We start from the raw sequence: 20,404 nt of genomic DNA, 5'->3' as shown, positions 1-20,404 counted from the left end.
GAGTGTCTGCTAAACTTTTCTCCTTCTTGCATTTAGCAGCAACTCGAGCACATTGCTGCCCCCTATATGTCAGGAGGACAAATAACACCTTTTCTGTTCAAATTGCCAACCCGCCACAGTGGCGTGTGTGTTGATCAAATTCACCCGCCACTTCAAATATTTACCCGCATTTGGCCGGTGGCGGGTGCTAATTTCCACCCCTTTAGCTCCATATCTGTAGAAGTAAGTGGGTTACAGCCATTTTCGAGTTCGCTAAGGTCAGTTGGCTGTGTGTGTTAATTAGTTGTAGATGAATACTTTCTGAAAGTTTCATTAAAATCTGCACAGTGGTTCATGAGATATTTTGCAGACAAACAAACACACAAACACACTTTTTCCTTTTGACAGTGGGTGATAATGTTCTCTGGTACTATCCTCAACATCTACACCTTCTCTGTGTGTGCGTGTTTCTTACTGGTATATGTGGTTCTGCAAAGTGTTTGCTGAAGAACGTGGGATTGTTGTTGACTAAGTATTTGGCTGCAGATCTGCCGGACTCCTGCGAGAGAGAGAACTGCTTCTGCAGAGAGGAACAAAGAGACACATCAGTCAATAAAACGTCACCAACTTATTGTCCTCTCCACCAGGGAGGACGCTCTTCACTAGCAACACGTCGCAATGTGTTCAGAGCCACGGCTTTCTCTTTTCACCGGTAATGAGCAAAGGAGACATGTTGCACAAACGTACTGTAAGGTGTCACGCTCAGAAAACGTGTTGTGAATGACTCTCAGCTACTACCACGTACAATTTAAGATTAATATCTGTAAAATTGAAAAAAATAAACTGAAATTATTGCCATTTTTTTTAGGGAAATGGAGAGTTAAACACAGAGGCTCCACACCCTGTTTCACTCTACAGAAGCAGACATGCACAGAAACACACATATCGTCCACCTTCGCCTTTCGGAGGCGGGCGGTAACAACAGAAGAACATCTGTGTAGAAAGTTTGAGGGTGATGTACGAGAAGATTGAGGACACTGAATTAAATGAAACTAGGCATTAATAAAAGAAAAAAAAAGACTCTTGTAAAACTTTGTTTCAGCAATGGTTCAAAAAAGAAAAAGGTCTGACTAAAAATAAAATATTGAGTTATAAAGTTGTATTTCTGTGTGCGCGTGTGTGTGTTTTGTAAAACGCACAAACTCAGTAGCCGTCCTGGGAGACAAGAATGAATCATCCTGAAACTGGTAGGGATACGCTGTGGGATCCTGCAGGGGAGCAAAAGACATTAAATAAGACAACAAACAAAGACGCTGCTCCAGAAAAACATACAGACACCAAATAAATCAGAACAGAGAGAATCACGTCTCACCCTGCTGACAGTTGAAGCCAGCGCCTCCAGCACTGCTTCTTTGCTCCTGTTTATTTAAAAATAAACAAATAAATAACTAAAATAAAATAAAATAACGTGTCTCGCTTGAAGAAAACTTTGAACATGAACATGTGTGGTGTGGAGAAACAGGTTTCTGACAGTGTTATCTTTATACGAAACATCCAAATCAGCACGTACCATGTTTTCTTCCTAGGGATGACGACCGACTCAGCTGATTCTGTAACACAACGGACCGAGAAGCGGTTTTTATTGACAGTAAATCACCAACTTTATTCTTACATACAAAGTATGCTCAAGTGTCTGTGTGTGTGTTAAGAACCCTGATAGCTAAGAGGAAGAAGCTGCATCAGAACCTTGTAGAACATGCTTTGATGTTACGTAGCCTCCTGACAATGGCAGCAGGTCGATCAACCCATGGGAGGGGTGGGAGGTGTCCTTAATGATGGCTGAGGCTGTGTGTGTGCAGCATCTATTACAATGGTCCTGGATGGAAGGGAGGGAGCCTCCTAGGACCCTCTCAGTTGTCTTTATGACCCGCTGCAGTGACATCTTTTCCTGTGCAGAGCACAGATGTGGTGATGCAGCTGGTCAGCCTCCACAGAGCTTCTGTAGAAGGTGTTGAGGATAGGTGGTGGAAGGCTGGCTCTCTTCAGTCGCCACAGGAAGTGAAGACTTTCCTGTGCCTTCCTAACTGGTATTGGTGGTCCAGGTGATGTTGTTGGAGATGTCCACTCCCAAGAATCTGGTGGTTTTTGACTCTTTCCACCCCAGAGCTGCTGATCAGCAGATAGTTTTGTGCCACTTCCTCTCTGTCTGAACCTTCACTGTTCATTCTGATGAGGCCCAAAACAGTTGTGGCATCAGCAAACTTCATGCTGAGGTTGTATTTGGACTTCACAGTGCAGTCGTGAGTGAGGTGCATGAAAAGCAGTTGGCCGAGTACACACCCCTGAGGGACTGCTGTGCTCAGCATAATTGTACAAGCTGCATCCCTGCTGGGCGGCCATTCACAGTTCAATAAAGGCCTATCATTCCTTAAAAATCCTCTTTGCATCATTTACAACTTTTACAAGCCTCCATTTTTCACTCCAACCACAAAACTACTTTAATATTCCTTAAAATGGAAACCAAAAAGTTTTATATCTATTGGTTTGGCACAGAAACATTTCTCGAGTTTAAAACAGTGTTTTTTTAAATAGTTTAATCCCCCTCTTTTTTTTTTTTTTTACCTTGAATAACTTCTGCAGCTTGATACACAGCTGGAGTCAAACCAAAACTCCTGAAAAGAAAAACATTTGTTAGCTTTAATAATTTTTTTTTTTAAAAAACAGACTGGGTAATAACAATTTCTAAGACTAAAGCACACATTTTAGCTGTTTTACTAGTGCATGGACGCTTTATACACGCTTTGTGTCAAACTTTATGTGGCAGGTCAAAACTCTCTGGAGTTTGTCAGTTTTTTAAATTATATTTAAATTTAATAGTTAACTTTGTCTGAAATTGTAAAAGAACATTACTAATTAACTGCAGCGTATTAGCAAACCCAACTAATAATAGTTTCAGGGGTAATGACCCCTCTGTTTCTGAAAAAGTTGTTTAATTTTGGCACATTTCTCAACATTTGACTTAATTTTTGTGACGTAAGTAAAAGGCAGACACATCATGACCTCCTGTCAAAAGATGCTAGCTCCAGCTATTACTTAAATAATGACACAATTTATCGAAAATTATATTATTCTGTAAGTCAACAATTTGCCGGCTTATCGTACCTGATACCCAACAACTGCTCGAAGTTAGACCGCAGAAACCGTCCGTTTCTCTGGATGTAATGTCCTACGTGCCTGCAGGGAGCCGCCATGTTGTTACAAACTGAAGGCTTGTGGGAGGGACGAACCATTATAGCCAAAAAAAGGGGGGGGTGGCAGAATAATAATAACGAGTTTTTATTTAATAAAATGCACTTGTGTTACGTTTTATTAGAGTCAGTATTTATACTTATGTATCTTATGATAATATAAAATTGAAATACAGAGTAGGTCTGTGTCAGTTCCTGGTTATGTGTTTTGTGGGCTCCCCTCTGGTCCGAACCGTGGTCCGAACGGTCCCACGTGTGTCACAGGAGGAACACGCGACTCGTGCGGTTTAACGGAGCGCTATGGATTTTCAACCTTAAACACCTTAAAGTTTCAGGTGTTCGCAAATAATAAAAAAATGTTATTTGCTAAAGAGGTACCATGGCGGCGCTTAGAGGGCATGTCGTTTGGCATGTACTCAGCCGAGGAGATAAGGTGAGGGTTAGCTTGTTAGCTTCTGGCTAGTTACTGATGGAGTTCAAAACATGACAGCGCGTGGCATCAGGGGCAGTTCACTTACTCTGTCTATGTCGTTTTTAGCAGCTGGAAATAATAATCAAGCAAAACATTCCTATTAATTAAGTTTTCACGGTACTTTTTAAACTACTGCTTAAACCTAGAGCTGCAAATATTATGGAAACCAATAAAATCTAAACACTGACTGCACTCCTCTGTTCAGCTCACAGAGTCACTCAAAACCATGATAGTGAAAACAAATTTTTAACCAGATTTATATATTTTTTTTCTTTTTCAGGAAATTGAGTGTGAAGGCTGTGACTAACCACAGGTTTCTTGATGCGGTTGGAAATGTGGCCCCTAACAGCTTGTATGATCTGGCTCTGGGGCCAGCAGACAACAAGGAGGTACATTATGGTCTCACGAAACACCTGAAATCATCTTGTTTCTCCTGAACATTTTATACCTGTTAAATTGAAGTTATAGGAAATACTTCACACAGAAAGCTCTTACCCTTTTTGCTTTTATTCGTGTGTTTATAATCAGGTTTGTTCAACCTGCTGCCAGGATTTCAACAACTGTCCGGGGCACTTCGGACACGTAGATTTGCCTTTACCTGTGTACAACCCACTGTTCTTTGATGTAAGTATTTAAGACACACACATTATATTCCCTGCCTACATCAGGCAGTGATCTGTCCTGTGGAGCTTTTTCCACTGACATCAAATTTCCAAAATCCTGGCTGCACGCCGATTGTGGAGGTACTTGTAGTGATACACACAAAGTGGTGTTTTGGGTGTTGTTGTCGAAATAAACAATCAGGTAAGCTTATCATGCCTGTCAGAATGTATTCAGTCTCCTAATACAAGAGAGAGAGGGTAGAAAAGAAATGCACACAATGGGAAATAAAGATCATATAACGTGGCATACCAGCATGCCAAAACAGGACAACAGAATGTAAACAGCTGAAAATCTCATCTTTCTACTCGTTGATCAGTCATTTACTTCTTAGTAACCGGATATCAGCTCCAGAAAATGTTGAGAACACTTATCCTCCTGCAGTTCCTGTTCTCTCACAGCAACATTGACGTTTTATCACAACATGTCATTTAAAGCTATTAAAAACACTGCATTGTGTTCTTCTAAATGCTTGTGTTTTAACGGGAGCGGCCAAAGACACCAAGGCTTCGGCTTAAACACAGAATGAGTTTTCTCTACTACATTTGACTCTGATGCCAAACAACAAACAGAGCTTTGTTATTAATGTGATACGGCGCTCACAGCTGCTGCGTGTCTGCTCGTTGTAAAGCAGATCGGTGAGTGGTAACTTTATTATTCAGGACGACCTGATCTCAACCAACAGTTTTTGGGACTAAGCCGTCGTCTGCGTGAGATAATGAGAGCACAGTCAAAGTTTGGATGTGGCTCGGTTTTCACTTCCAACAGCTTCATGCATTTTCCTTCTTGATTTTGTAAAACTTAATTTCTGTGACCGGATTGGTTTGATCAACCTCTGCAATGGTTTACCATCTCAACTATATGAATTAATCCGCTCAGGATGAAAGAGAGTTTGAGAAAATATTGTTTCTTATCATCTCCTATGCGTCCAATATGGCCGACACCCAGTTTGATTGGCGCCACATGAAAGCACTCTTTAACGGAAGAATACTGCACCGACATAAGCGCCAAGTATAAACTCTTACATTGCTCAGTCAGGTCCGTGCGCCGTGCTCAGAGCCCTGCGACTATAACTGAGCCTTAATGCTGCAAGCGGTGCAGCTTTGTAGTTTACCAAAGTCGGACTAAAACATCACGAGTTCTTGCATATATAAATCACTCCAGATTAGAAGGCGCACTCTCGTTTTTTCAGAAAATTGAAGGCTTTTAAGTGCGCCATATAGTCCAGAAAATACGGTACACATTTTCCAACTCCAAACTTTATAACCACGGTTATTTACTGGGTTTAGCCATCAAATTAGTGTTAAGTTGCAGTGTTTGCTGAGCCCCGTCTCGTGTGCTTCGCTCCAACAGAAACTCTTCTTGTTGATCCGTGGTTCGTGTCTGGCGTGTCACATGTTGACGTGCTCCCGAAGTGCCATCCACCTGCTGCTGAACCAGCTCAAGCTACTGGACCATGGAGCCATGCAGGAAGTCTATCAAATTGAACACATTCTGAACCAGGTACGTTCATACTTGGTGGGAAACTGCATTTATTTACAGTGAAGAAACTGAAATTGTAACTAGCCTTAATATTAGGAAGTTGCAGTAGGTAGGTAGGTAGGTACACTTATTTATATAGCAGTTTTCAGCACGAGGCGACTCAAAGTGCTTTACAACACAATTAAATTATGTACGTATTATAATAAGTGCTGGTAAGGACACTCAAAGCTCTAATTTTAAGATAGTGTTACGGCTAGTCACTCTTTCCATAGTGCACGTTTGTTTTTGTCCCTCGTCACAACTCAAAGAGGGGTCTTGGTAATACTGTCCATTTGTCTATCCCATTCATCTTGTGAGCGAATTAACTTGACTTTTATTTTGGTGTGTGGATGTGTCTAGGCTTAAGTAAGATCCCAATCAAAAATTGGGTTGCCACATCAAAGCCAAGATGGCCACTGCCGTATATTCTTTTTTTTGTTTTGGCCGTTCCCTTTTCAGGGGTCACCACAGCGAGTCATCCTCCTCCATCTAACTCTGTCTTCTGTGTCCTCTGTCCTCACTCCAACTATGTCCATGTCCTCTCTAACTGCATCCATATGTCTCCTCTTTGTCTTTTTCCTGGCAGCTGCGTCTCCAACATCCTTCTACCAATATACCCACTGTCCCTCCTCTGCACATGTCCAAACCATCTCAGTCTGTCCTCTCTAACTTTATCTCCCAGTCCTTCAACCTGAGCTGTTCCTCTGATGACCTCATTCCTAATCCTGTCCATCCTTGTCCCTCCCAAGGAGAACCTCAACATCTTCAGCTCTGCCACTTCCTGTTCTGTCTCCTGTCATTTTGTCCGTCCCACTGTCTCCAAACCATACAACACAGCTGCTCTCACCTCTGTCTGTAAACCTTTCCTTTGACCTTTGCTGCCACTCTTTTGTCAGAGAGGCCTTGGTCAGTGTACACACACGCAGGTCTTGCTAATTCTGCAAGTCGGTGATATTTGTGTTCTTTTATTTTCACCTGTCCATTGGATCAGAGTAGACAGGTGCACATGTACAATGACTACAGATAGAGCTCACCTGTAGCAGTAGTTTCTACTTTGTATTCTTTTCCAAATGAAAGAGATCAGGGATCACTTTGAGGTATTTTGTGGCAGGTGTTGTGCTGAACTTTGTTGTTTGGGAACAACTTGCACATTACTGCACCTTGTGCTGGTGGGAAAAAAGAACAACCATTTATCAAAACAACAGCTGCATTACCTTTTTGAATTTGTATATTTTAACAACTCTTTTAAATATTTGAAAGCCACTGGAAAGTCTTCTCCTCTTGGCTCGAGGTTGTGAAAACCCTTTTCTTAGGGGTCTGTACAGTTGAGTTTGTTGGGAACAAATATTTTTATTTTTCATTTGATTGTATGATGTTGTTTCTTTTAGAGAGCGGTACTTTGTGGGTAGATGATTCTGAACTCTGTACATGTTTGTGTGTGTCAGCACCTGGAGGAGAACCCTAAAACCACGGGAGACGAGATTGAGCGAGTGCTGAACGAGTTTACAAACATGATAGTTGGAGCGAACCACGAAGGTTCAGAAAGCTCCAGACCTGTGAGTTTAAACTCTCACACGCACACACACACTGTGGATGACATAAAACCAGTGTGAACAGTACTACAGGGTTTTGTGTCGGTGTGTTTGTTTGTCAGATTAAACACCTGGTTGAAAAGAAGAGCAGCCTCATAAATGATTTCTGGAAGGTTCACCTGAAACCTCGGAAGTGTCCTCACTGCAGGTAACCTCAGCGTTTCATTCCTGACCTGAATAAGTTTCCTATCATCATCAGACCAGCTAAGATTGTAACATAATGTGAAGTAATAATGTTGTGTGTCTGTGTGAAGGAGTGGCAGGTCTACGGTGCGACGTGAACACAACAGTAAGCTCATCGTCACCATGCCCTCAGGACCACAAACCACCAACAATACAAATGGTGAGTGCTGTTCAACAGAAACTCTTACGAGTCTCTTCAGGATTTCACAGACTGGTTTTTTTTTTTGTGATTGTTGCAGCCTAAGTGGACAAATTTGGCAGCAGCTTTTTCAAAAAGTTGCAATGTTTTGATCCCTCGTTTTGTTGTTTCAAAAACATGTCAGATGATTTTACAAAAATATCTGCAAGTAACCTTTTAAAATAAGGCCCAGGATTTCTGCAGTACTATTGTTTAAAGAGCCCAAAACAAATCTGTTTAAGTGTACTTTATAACACCTTTAATATAGGTATAAACAATAAACAAAGTGCTAAAAAGAAGTTAATTTAAAAAGTGCTAAAGTTAGTGAGATCCTGGGATGGCTCCTCCATTTAGGAACCGTCTCATTGCAGGGTGGTCACTTCAAAACCAGCTCCTCACAAATATCACAAAAAAGTCAAATAAATCTAAAATAACATATTTTTAGTTTCTGAGATATGGCCTTCTTAGTATCGGAGGATGCGCCCTATTTTTGACCTCACAAATGGTGAATGTTGTTTTGATGGAATTTCAAAAAGTAATATCTTCCAAAGCAATGACATGTTTGGCCTTAAACTTGCTATCTTGGGTGATTTTGGTCTAAATGTTCAGAATCTGGTATCAAAACTGTTGTATCTTTTTATATTTCATACATATGCGTGTGTGTGATGTGTACGTCAGGGTCTGTACCTTTTGGGGTATTTATTTGGAAGTGTTTCGTCGATGAGCAGTCAGATATGAGTGTCAGGTCTGGACGGGTCTGTCTTAGTAAATCTGCCCCAGAATGTGGAACTCAGGAGGAATTATAAGAAATGATGGCAAGCAGGAAAACGGTCCTAAATATTGCAATGAGCTGCAGAAACAGACGAAACAGATTGGATCTGTTTTTCAGTCAATATAAGCAATATAATCTTAACACCGGCTCTTTGCATTAACTCCTACTGTTATGAGATATGTCCAGTGATAATATAGGTTTCCTACACGTATGTACGTGCAGTAAACAGAGCTTCTCTTCGCTCTTCTTGCAGAAGATCTGATGGCCGGGAAGAAAATCTACCTGACTGCCAGTACAGCTCGAGAACACATCAACAAAGTGTGGCAGAAAGAAGGTAAAACAAGACGGATTTTCAACATTTCATGACAAACCCTTCAAGTTCAGTCAGCCCTGACTTTACTTCATTATCCTAAATTAAATCCATGCAATAATATTGATTTCTACTGGATGTCAGGGATTTAGCTTTAGCTTTTGAGATGATTTTCTTATTGTAATCCTCTTTTTCTTTGAGCTTTAATTATTAAATGTACATTGTCTGTGGCAGTGATTCCCAACGCCGGCCCTGGAGGAACACTGTCCTGCATGTTTTAGGTGCTTCTCTGCTTCGACACACCTGATCTGAGTGACTGAGTGATTGCCAGGCTTCTGCAGAACATGAAGACCTGCTGAAGGGCAGAGAAACAACTAAAACATGCAGGATAGCGTTCCTCCAGGACTGGAGTAAGGAATCACTGGTTTATGGTGTATATTCCAAGGATGATTCTGATGAAAAATGACAAAATGGAGAGGGGAAAAAAAGAGAACATTACAACCCCTGGCAAAAACTATGGAATCACCAGTCTTGGATGAGCACTCATTCAGACATTTCATGCTGTAAAACAAACTCAGATCAAAATCATGATACAATAATAAGGTCATTCCAAGGTGCAACTTGTTGGCTTTCAGGAACACTCAAAGAAATGAAGAAAAAACATTGTGGAAGTCAGTAAATGATACTTTTATTGACCAAACACAGGGAAATAAATATGGAATCACTCGATTCTGAGGAAAAAAGTATGGAATCACTCAAATTGGAGGTAGAAAATAAGGACACACCCAGTCTATTTTCTTTCCCTAAATGGACACCTGTCCCAGATTAGATGTGCCCGTTAGTCTGCAGTTAAAAACACCTGCAGTCATGACACTTTGAAGGGCTGCTGGACGACGTGGAGTAGCAAGAAGCATGGCTCCAACAAGAGAAATGTCCCTTGAAACAAGAGAGGATTGTGAAACTTCTTGAAGAAGGTAATTCTTCTTGCATGGTTGCTAAAGATGTGGGCTGTTCACAGTCAGCTGTATCCAAGATATGGACCAAATACAAACAGCATGGAATGGTTGTTAAAGCCAAGCGTAATGGTAGACCAAGAAAGACATCAAAGCGTCAAGACAAACAACTTAAGGCTATTTGTCTTGAAAACCGAAAAAGTACAACTAAACAGATGAAACATAAATGGGAGGAAGCTGGAGCCAATGTCTGTGACCAAACCGTAAGAAATCGCCTAAAGGAAATGGGATTTCAATAAAGGAAAGCTAAACGAAAACCAGCATTGACACCTAAACATAAAAGAACAAGACTGCAATGGGCTAAGGAGAGGCAATCATGGACTGTGGATGACTGGATGAAAGTTATCTTCAGTGATGAGTCAAGAATCTGCATTGGACAAGGTGATGATGCTGGAACTTTTGTTTGGTGCCGTTCCAGTGAGATTTATGAAGAGGCCTGCTTGAAGAAAACAACCAAATTTCCACAGTCATTGATGATATGGGGCTGCATGTCAGGCAAAGGCACTGGGGAGATGACTGTGGTTAATTCTTCTATCAATGCACAAGTTTACATTGACATTTTGGACAGTTTTCTCATCCCTTCAATTGAACAAATGTTTGGAGATGATGAAACAATTTTCCAAGATGACAATGCATCGTGCCATAGGGCAAAAACTGTGAAGGCATTCCTTGGAGAAAGACACATTCAGTCGATGTCATGGCCTGCAAATAGTCCAGATCTCAACCCAATTGAAAACCTGTGGTGGAGATTGAAAAAAATGGTCCACAAGAAGGCTCCGGCCTGCAAAGCTGATCTGGCAACTGCTATCAAAAAGAGTTGGCACCAGATTGATGCAGAATACTGTTTGTCACTCATCGAGTCCATGGCTCAGAGGCTGAAAGCCGTTTTAAAAGCCAAAGGTGGTGCAACTAAATACTAGTGATGTATTTTGAATGATCTTTTGTTTATGTGTTTTTCATGATTCCATACTTTTTTCCTCAGAATTGAGTGATTCCATATTTATTTCCCTGTGTTTGGTCAATAAAAGTATCATTTACTGACTTCCACAATGTTTTTTCTTCATTTCTTTGAGTGTTCCTGAAAGCCAACAAGTTGCACTTTGGAATGACCTTATTATTGTATCATGTTTTTGATCTGAGTTTGTTTTACAGCATGAAATGTCTGAATGAGTGCTCATCCAAGACTGGTGATTCCATAGTTTTTGCCAGGGGTTGTATTATGTTATTGGATGTCAAAGAAAGACAGAATAATTGCTAATGTCTCCTCCTGTTCCTGCAGGTTTCTTCCTGAAGTGTCTGTTTCCTGGGCTGGAGGAGGAGAAGGGTTTCTATCCAGACCTCTTCTTCCTCGAGCTGCTGGTGGTCCCGCCCTGCAGGTACAACAACACTCGTCTGCTCTGACGGTGCTGCACACAGAGCCACGGGTCAAAGAAACCCGGTCATTCCATATAAGCTCTCGATTTCTGTGGCGAGAAAGTGGGCCGTCACGATAATTCCCGTTCTGACACAAAGCATGCCCTCTCCTCGTCAGGTATCGTCCAATCAATCGACTGGGTGACCAGATGTTTACCAACGGTCAGACCGTCAACATGCAGGCTGTGATGAAGAACTGCGGAGTCATCAGAAAACTCCTGGCTCTCATCGCAGGAGAGAAAAATACCGAGGAGGCAGAGGTGAAACTAGGCTGGAAACTCTTGGCTTGTTCTCGGAGAATGATAAATGGTTTCTCTTTCACTGTGACAGCATGAGCTCTTTTGTTTTTATTATTATTTCAGGCTGTAGAGCCAGACGATCAGACCTTTCTTTCTGGGATTGTTGGACATTCATTACCAGATAAACTCTACAACATGTGGATCCACCTGCAGAGCCACGTCAACATTGTCTTTGACAGCGACATGGACAAGCTGATGACAGAGAAATATCCTGGAATTAGACAGGTATCACAGATCCTGTAAATAACTGACTGGCGCTACCCATTGCTGTCTCACATCTAATGTTTTCACAGTACAATGGACCTGTTGTCATCTTTGTAACTAGTTCAGAAACAAAGGTTTGTGTTGTTGCCTGCTAGGCCTGTCGCGATGAACGATAAATCCTTTAATCACACGATAAATTAAAATGAGGTCGGTAATTTTCATTTATCGGCGTTATCGTTCCTTCATGTCTCTGTCTCTTTCTACTGAAGACACTCTTCACTGACCCCTCCCTTTCTCTTAGCATCAGGGGGCGTGGCCTGTGGCGTCAGGTAGCCAGCCGAGGCGCATCGTCTTGTACCTCTTTTGTTAGTTTGCACTTTTTGTTTAGAAAACTGTCAGTTTTCTCCATCTTCTCTATATAAAACTAATGATTATTACTTTTTGAAGGGCTATTTAGTTTACAGACTTAATAATCCGTACTGTTTTGGTTAAATGTAGTTTTTATTTCCCTTATTTATTTTTTATTCATGTTCATTTTTTGTTAACGGAGGCTGAGAGTCCATTTTATTTTTGTTTTTGGTTGTTTTGTTTATTTTGTGTTCCAGTTCCAGTGTTAAGTGTTGTTTTGAAAGTAAAGTTTATGAATCTTTGAGAAGATGTACTTGCACTATTATGTTACTATCATAAGTTTAAAATGGCCTCCAAACAAAATTATTGTTTATCGCAATAATTTCTGAGACAATTAATCGTCCAGCAAATTTTGTTATCGTAACAGGCCTACTGCCTGCTGCATTTTGTGCCAGAGTTGAATCCTAAGATCATCTTATGTTGTGAAATCATGGCGTTAAAGCTGTTTTGGGCAAACCTTGAAAATTGCCTTGTGCACGATTTCATCCAAAATTGTGAGACCTTATGTGATCTGTTAGTACGTTGGAGATGGCTCGCAGCCACAGCCGACCAGTATCTGTAAAAAATGGCTGAATTATAGCCATTTTGTGTTGGCTAAGGTTGCTCAGCTGTACATAACTCAGTCAATTCCGTAGACGCTGAGCTAAGTGTGGTGTGGTAGTAGCTGAGCATCATCTCCAACACATACTGCGAGTGCTACACACTGCGTGAGATCTTTGCTTAAAACTTTAGCATTAACTGCTGGCATCAACCCTGTCTGTGTGTTAGCAAAATGTTTCATGAACTACTGGATGGATTTGAAAGAAACTCTCAGAGTGCTAATAGTGGAATCACAGCCACCACAACTAATCAGACTTAGCCAATACAAATGGTTATAACGTGGTCGGCTTTAAAGATATTGAGCTAAAAATGATGATGCGGTAGTAGCTGAGAAGCATCCCTAACTAATATTGTGAGTGCTAACAGATTCTGTGAGGCTCTAACTCTGACATTTGTCAACACAAGAAGGTCTTGATCTAAAACCCATGACTTGAAAGTTGGCGGACTGTCAGGTTTCTGATTTCTAAATGTGGCTCATGTCTGCAGAATTTGACTCACCAACGCAACACATCCTGAGAAAAAGGATAAGTGTTTTTGTGGATTGGGGGTAAAACATGTTTTCAGATCAGACGAATGCCTCTTTGTTCTTCTTCTTCCCTGTCAGATCCTTGAGAAAAAAGACGGACTGTTCCGGAAACACATGATGGGGAAACGAGTGGACTACGCCGCACGATCGGTCATTTGTCCTGACATGTACATCGAAACAAACGAGATAGGAATACCTATGGTAAATCTAACTCTGGTGTTCTAAAGAAGAAGCAGTGGAGCTTCAATTAGTTACAGAGTTTGACCCTTGATCTCTGACTCTTGACCTGTTTGTAGGTTTTTGCCACCAAGCTGACGTACCCTCAGCCAGTCACACCGTGGAACGTAAAGGAGCTCCGTCAGGCCGTTCTAAATGGGCCCAGCGTTCACCCCGGCGCCTCCATTGTGATAAACGAGGACGGCAGAAAGACCATCCTATCAGCCACCAACTTCGCACAGAGGGAAGCGGTTGCCAAGGAGCTGCTGACGCCCTCTCCGGGTCCACATAAGATGACCATGAAGATAGTAAGTCGGATGTTGTGTTGTTATTACAGTTATTGACAGAGATGAATCTCTGGACCACCTTGATCTGTTTTTGTCCCCTCAGGTAAATCGTCACATAAAGAACGGAGACGTTCTGTTACTGAACAGACAGCCGACTCTGCACAGACCCTCCATGCAAGCCCACTGCGCTCGCATCTTACCAGGAGAGAAGGTCAAATCACATTGTTTTGTTGTTGTTGTGGTTCAAAAATACATATTTGTGCTGCTTTATATCTGCTGCACTGTAACATTTTCTATCATTTATCTCTGCCTGACGCCACAGGTGCTGAGGCTCCACTATGCAAACTGCAAGGCGTACAACGCTGATTTTGATGGAGACGAAATGAACGCTCACTTCCCTCAGAGTGAGCTGGGCCGAGCAGAAGCCTACACATTAGTCAGCACTAACCAGCAGTACCTCGTCCCCAAGGTGGGCGTCTTTCCACAGACTGTAAACAGAAGATTAAACTACATGTGTGTTCATTACACCTGCTATAAACCCTACTCACTTACTAGGTTTGGTCTATGATGGTGTCTTTAAGCCAGGGGTGTCCAATCCTGGTCCTCGAGGGCCACCATTCTGCATGTTTTCCTTGTTTCTCTGCTCCAACACCTGATTCAGAGGTTAAATCACCTCTTCATGTTCTGCAGAAGCCTGTTAATCAGCCACTGATTCAAATCAGGTGTGTTGGAGCAGAGAAACAAGTAAAACATGCAGGATGGTGGCCCTCCAGGATCAGGACTGGAGACCACTGGTTTAAGCCCACAGAAAGATGAGCCTTTACATTCTTGTCTCAGCACTCAGGTTCTTCTTTCCTCTCTTTCTGCTCAGGATGGTAAACCCTTAGCAGGTCTGATCCAGGACCACATGGTGTCAGGAACGAAGATGACGATACGAGGCTGCTTCTTCACCAGAGACCAGTACACCGAGTTGGTGTACAGAGGACTGACTGACAAAGCAGGCAGAGTGAAGCTGCTGCCCCCAGCCGTCCTCAAACCGCAGCATCTGTGGACCGGAAAGCAGGTACATCCTGTAGATGTTTGAGTTTAAGCTTTTTCAGCTGCCGAGAAAGGTTACAGATGACTCGTTCGTTCAATAACGTGCAGTTAATGTTGTTGCACTGTGGTGGTTTTTGTAGGTGGTGTCCACATTGCTGCTGAATATCATCCCAGAGAAAGCCGTGCCTCTTAACCTGGTTGGAAAATCCAAAATCCCCAGCAAGGCGTGGATTCAGGTCCCACCCCGAGCTGCACCTGGGTACAAACCGGACAGCATGTGTGACTCACAGGTAGAACGTTTCTACTGAAATCATCAATAATAACATTTTTTGAAAACAAAGGGGGGGGGGGAATAAAGTTTTTGGAAGGAAAGATACCAGGAAATAAAGTTATGGGGTGCAAAAAAAAAAGATAAGATAAAGATTGAATGAAATAAAATCTTTGTTTTGTCTTGATTGTGAGTTATGGAGCTTGTTGAATCCAGAAAAATAAGTGATACTGTAGTAATAAAAAAGCGTCAGAAACGGGGGGACTGAAGCAAAGTTTGACCACATGTGCAGGAGCAAGTATTGAAGTCTGTCGTTCCTCCCTGGTTTCCCAGGTGGTGATTCGTCAGGGGGAGCTGTTGGTTGGGGTTCTGGACAAAGCTCACTATGGTTCCTCAGCCTACGGTTTGGTCCACTGCTGCTATGAGCTTTACGGAGGGGAGAGCAGTGGAAAACTGCTCAGCTGCCTGGCTCGACTCTTCACAGCGTACCTGCAGCTGTACAGAGGCTTCACTCTGGGTCTGAAGCCATCTGTTCCTCTCCTGATGTCACCAAATGAGCCACACTGTGGTTCCATCTTATAACTAATTCATTTTGTCTGTACCCAGGTGTGGAAGACATCCTCGTCAAACCTGGTGCCAATATGCAGAGGAAGAAAATCATTAATGAATCACTGGAGATCGGCACCAAAGTGAGTTGTTTGTGATGAAATCAACTAATGCTGTTTGTTAAGTATACCTTAAATACAGTTTCAAAGGTCAGACAGAGAATGCTTTAAAGATTGCAGCCTTGTCAAATTCAGTGCTTCCTCCTTCGTGGATGCCACTGGCCAAAATGGCTGCTACAGTGAAGGTGTAGCTCATGGGCCCCACGGTGCTTCACAGTAACCTCTGGGGATAAATATATACTGCACACAAACTTTGACTGTTCCGACTGAAGGACCTAAATAACACGTGACGAAGTTCTTCAGTCTGTCAACGCGACCCAAGTTTCTGTCTCACTCCATGTCTCTGCTGGAACTGCCACTAGGGGGCAGCGAGGCGTGCGATTAGATAAAGCAGGTTTTTTTCCCCTCAGGCCCTCCAGGCAGCGTTCAACCTGCAGCCTGACGTGGATCCAGCTGAAGCTCGGAGCCGCTGGCAGGACGCTCACCTCAACCCCGACCAGAGAGACTTCAGCATGGCCGACCACAAGTTCAAAGAAGTGGCCAACCAAGTGAACAACGAGATTAACAAGGTAACCACGGACTGGTTCTGGTCCGCAGTGATGACTGCTGCTGCACCCATTCAGAGTCAGAGTTTTTATTTTTCCTGTCGGAGGAACAGATCCTTGCTGCAGCCGAAGCTTCGGCTCTCTGGACCAGCCAGGACTGGGGGATATGGACCAAAACTAATAACTTGATATATTTTGTACGACTGGCAATATACAATATATCTTATTTTTTTATGCCTGGCATATTTTTTTTCTGATTTCTAATCAACTGAATCAGTATTGCACTCATCAGTGGTCAGATGAAGTCTGTGCTCTCGGCCACGCAGTTTTAAAGTTTCTTTTAGGTGAAATCTCCAGCAGCAGCATCAGTTTGTCTCATTGTTTCCATGTGGTTGAAGTTTTGGTTTTAGCCTCGATGATGAAGTTCTGCCATGTTTGTCTGCAGGTGTGTATGCCAGTCGGACTGCACACTTCTTTCCCAGACAACAACCTGCAGCTCATGGTCCAGTCAGGAGCCAAGGGCTCCACAGTCAACACCATGCAGGTACCTCCCCCACCCCCTCCTCCTTCCTCACATTATACACTTTAAACCGTTTCCTGCTCAGCTTTTCAAGGTTTAAAGGATATTTGGAACATTTTGAATTGGGGTTTTGTGGAAAGGAGTTGTAAAAAATCCAATCTTGCCTGTTGTAGATAGTTCTTTGAATGACCTGTGTTTGGAGAAATATGCCCCTTTTCCACTGGCTCCAAAGGTCCTGGCTCCACTCTACTCGGCTTGCTTTGCGCGCGTTCCCATCGGCATTTTTTCGAGGCCGGCCCTGCTTCTTTGGTCCCTGCTTCGGAGTAGGTCCAGCCGGCCCTGCTTCGTTGGCGGTGCAAGCTTAGCTTCTGTTCACTCATTGGTCGTGGGTGTGGCCAGATGCAAGCATAAAGAGCGAAGGTAGGAATATAAACAACAGCGTTAGCTTACCCTGCAACATTTCTGCCGTCTGTCCCCCAGCTGAAGGCGCTGTAAAGCCTGAAATCTCCGGCGGATAACAGCTGTCCTACTCCGCGCAACAATCGAGCCGAGCAGCCGAGCTGAGTAGAGCGGAACTTCTGAAGAAGAGCTGGTATAAAAGGGACAATTGTTCATTTTTTTGACAGGACTGATGAACTAACAGCTCGGTGAAACACAGCTAACACCAAAGAGGACCAAACTCCAGTCTTCAGCAGTTCACAGCTGTGTCATAAACTCTTAGTCTTCTGTCAGTTTTACATTACAATTATTCACATAGAACTTTATGGTTTGTTTGGAAGCACAAATAGCAGCAGCTGCATGTAGCCGGAGCTGTTTCAGTGCAGCATAGAGCGGGGATATCATAACATTTCTGCTGGAGTAACTGTGTGCAGCTGAACTGACAGAGGTGTGAAGCTGTGAATAACAGCGTTAGCATGAACCACTGTGAGTCTTTTGAGACTGGATCAGAAATCTCCCTTGGAAGTGGCCTCACAATATGGTCCAAGCAGATTTTTCTGTTTTAAAAACAACTCCAGTCTTCAAAGTTTAATAGCAGTTGATGCTTTTTATATATCAACCAGTTTCACTTTACACACTTATTCCAGCAGAAATATCAGAATCATCCTGCTGGCAGGCAGAGTTAAGCTCTGTCTTTTTAAAGAGCGGTCTACATCAAGACAAATATTGTCCGCAACCGTTCCACATCACTCCTCTTCAAAATGTCTAGATGATCCCTTTAACATGCAAATTTTATTACAAACGACCAAACGTTTTTCCATGTTTTGTGTTTGTTTCAGATCTCATGTCTGCTTGGTCAGATTGAACTGGAGGGCCGCAGGCCTCCACTGATGCCTTCTGGGAAATTCCTGCCGTGCTTCCAGCCATATGACCCCTCACCCGGTGCCGGGGGCTTTGTTTCTGGAAGGTTTCTCACAGGAATCAAACCTCAGGTACATTCAGTGAGCTCTGCTTGATGTGGCTTGTGCATAATAAGAAATTCTATACTTTATTTTGAATATTTTATTTACATTAAGATTTATTTTAAAAGAATCAATAGAAGGCAACTGGACTTCTGTTGTTTTTTTCAAGACGTGTCTCCTCTTATCTTTAAGAAACAAGAAAAAAGCACATTTGCTTTCTCTTGGACCATTAAGCAATCCCTCCAGGATTTCGCGGGCAGTTTTTGTGATTGTTGGGGCTAAAATGCCTGATTTCGTGGGGCATTTTCCTAAAAGTTGCAATTTTGTTTTTACTAAAATCAATAAAAAAACCATAACTTTTAATATATAAACCAAAAATACTTACTAGTTTTGTAAGATAATTACCAACAAACATTGACATTCTCAAAAGCTGCTTTATTTGAGAACTTTGATAGCTTCTAAACTGACATTCAGACCATTTCTGGATTGTCCCTCGTCTGCAGCTCTCCTCACATGTTTTGCAGACACAAAGTGTTTGTTGATGCGTTTATGTTCCATGATTACACTGCAGGACATGCAAAACAGCTGCAGCTGGGGAGGAAACTGGTTTGCGTGTTCTTTTGCTGAAATCTTTGTGGGCAAATGTGAAGCATTAGCGCACATTTTCGCTTCGGTCGCTGCTCCTGCACGCTCCCGGCATTCTGATGTTAACAGGAAGTGACGTCATGTGTCTTCTTCGTGAGTTATTTGGGGTTATTTTGTATTCCACACTACACAAACTACAGAAACGGTGGCAGATCACTTTAGAAACAATAAATATTGGGTTAAAGTTGCGGGAAAGTTGCAGTGTTTTGGACAAAGTTGCACAAAGTTGCGATTTTGCGGAGTTTGCTTGATTTTGCGTTAATAGTTGCGATCACAACATCGCGAAATCCTGGAGGGTCTCATTAAGGATTTTCATGTGCTGAATGATTGAAAATCTACACCATTGTGCATTATTATTCCTTTTTTAACTGCAGTTGCAGTAATAGAGAAAGGAATGAGAGACATTTTACAAACTTGAGAAGCAACATAAACTTTATTACCTCAAACAAAGAAAAACCAGTCAGTCAGAACATGTTCCTAACAGAGCTACAGCCAACCAAAGGCTTCCCTCAGTAAAACATTTATCCATATTTTTTTTTTCTAAAAATAATGTCTCTGTCTCACTGCAGTTCTGATGGTTTTCCAGAAATTAAACAGCAGAAGTGAGCTAAATGAAGCAAAAATGATTTGAAGCTTGTTTGTTCTTCAGGCCTTTTAGATGTTCACAATTAAGGCTGTTTTTTTTCCTCTCACAGTTTGTGAGAAGTAGCATTTTTTTTGTATTTCTACTACATTTTCTGTATGTTTAAGCTTAAAATCCAACAATAGATTACATAAATGAATTAATCCAGTTATTTGCCTTCTTTTCTAAAACTGAGTCAAATATAATGTGAATAAAATTAGCTTCCCGTGCTCCATTAAAGTGAAGAATACCTGAATAATGTAAAATATGAGCCTGAACTGATCAGTTTACTGTGTGGAAATGTAGCCATATGTTTTCAAATGTAGAAAAACTACTTTTAGCTAAAATGCACAAATATTTTTAATATTACAGTTCTTAGATTATTTGTTTTGAGGCTTCATGTTGTGAATCCTGTTTATTTAATTCATTTGTTTTTGTTTTGAGCTTTGACTTTGCAAATTTAGCCTTTGCCTTAATGAAAAGTATTGTTGCTGCACCAAACATATTTGAGTGTAATTTTCTTGTCATTAGGAGTTTTTCTTCCACTGCATGGCTGGAAGAGAAGGACTGGTGGACACAGCTGTGAAAACATCCCGATCAGGATATCTGCAGAGGTAACACAAACATCACCAAACGTAAAACTACACAAAAATGAAACCACAGGATCCTTAGGTGGTGTACGAAATGGAAATGTTAGCCATATTTGTTTGGACGAAGGTTGATTCAGGGGGTCGTTATGTTATAAAGATCAACAAATTGCAGTGAGAGTAATGATCAACTTCCAGTGACTGAGAGACTGAGAGCCTCCCTTCTCTTCTTT

The 20,404-nt window shown here is 42.0% G+C and overlaps 2 protein-coding genes and 1 non-coding gene across 3 annotated transcripts in view; 2 read left to right on the top strand and 1 right to left on the bottom strand.

The window, feature by feature from the left end:
- ptcd3 (pentatricopeptide repeat domain 3) overlaps nt 1–3,289 on the bottom strand; it is a 17,533-nt gene extending 14,244 nt beyond the window's left edge. Inside the window, exons 1-6 of the mRNA XM_017423091.3 lie at nt 3,142–3,289; nt 2,602–2,651; nt 1,550–1,589; nt 1,352–1,397; nt 1,179–1,247; nt 455–559 (exon numbers count right to left, since the gene is read on the bottom strand). Coding sequence (XP_017278580.2) covers nt 455–559; nt 1,179–1,247; nt 1,352–1,397; nt 1,550–1,589; nt 2,602–2,651; nt 3,142–3,269 — 438 coding nt within the window. The 5' untranslated portion in view covers nt 3,270–3,289. The remainder of the gene's footprint in view (nt 1–454; nt 560–1,178; nt 1,248–1,351; nt 1,398–1,549; nt 1,590–2,601; nt 2,652–3,141) is intronic.
- A 176-nt stretch (nt 3,290–3,465) lies between these two features.
- Nucleotides 3,466–20,404, top strand: part of polr1a (RNA polymerase I subunit A) — a 35,590-nt gene continuing 18,651 nt past the window's right edge. Inside the window, exons 1-23 of the mRNA XM_017423131.3 lie at nt 3,466–3,660; nt 3,980–4,088; nt 4,228–4,323; nt 5,713–5,862; nt 7,326–7,436; nt 7,535–7,620; nt 7,727–7,815; nt 8,859–8,939; nt 11,208–11,304; nt 11,460–11,601; nt 11,704–11,865; nt 13,457–13,579; nt 13,675–13,902; nt 13,985–14,092; nt 14,204–14,350; nt 14,753–14,944; nt 15,060–15,209; nt 15,521–15,704; nt 15,794–15,876; nt 16,263–16,421; nt 16,843–16,941; nt 18,195–18,347; nt 20,116–20,198. Of these exons, the coding sequence (XP_017278620.1) occupies nt 3,584–3,660; nt 3,980–4,088; nt 4,228–4,323; nt 5,713–5,862; nt 7,326–7,436; nt 7,535–7,620; nt 7,727–7,815; nt 8,859–8,939; nt 11,208–11,304; nt 11,460–11,601; nt 11,704–11,865; nt 13,457–13,579; nt 13,675–13,902; nt 13,985–14,092; nt 14,204–14,350; nt 14,753–14,944; nt 15,060–15,209; nt 15,521–15,704; nt 15,794–15,876; nt 16,263–16,421; nt 16,843–16,941; nt 18,195–18,347; nt 20,116–20,198 (2,909 nt within the window). The 5' untranslated portion in view covers nt 3,466–3,583. The remainder of the gene's footprint in view (nt 3,661–3,979; nt 4,089–4,227; nt 4,324–5,712; nt 5,863–7,325; nt 7,437–7,534; nt 7,621–7,726; nt 7,816–8,858; nt 8,940–11,207; nt 11,305–11,459; nt 11,602–11,703; nt 11,866–13,456; nt 13,580–13,674; nt 13,903–13,984; nt 14,093–14,203; nt 14,351–14,752; nt 14,945–15,059; nt 15,210–15,520; nt 15,705–15,793; nt 15,877–16,262; nt 16,422–16,842; nt 16,942–18,194; nt 18,348–20,115; nt 20,199–20,404) is intronic.
- Nucleotides 15,968–16,104, top strand: LOC112450751. The gene has a single exon (XR_003039430.1). It is a non-coding gene; the product is annotated as a small nucleolar RNA SNORA5 (small nucleolar RNA).

This window comes from Kryptolebias marmoratus, linkage group LG9, assembly GCF_001649575.2.
Source record: "Kryptolebias marmoratus isolate JLee-2015 linkage group LG9, ASM164957v2, whole genome shotgun sequence".
Taxonomy (NCBI): domain Eukaryota; kingdom Metazoa; phylum Chordata; class Actinopteri; order Cyprinodontiformes; family Rivulidae; genus Kryptolebias; species Kryptolebias marmoratus.
Note: the sequence above shows the minus strand (reverse complement) of the source record. Positions and strands in the feature narration are given on the sequence as shown.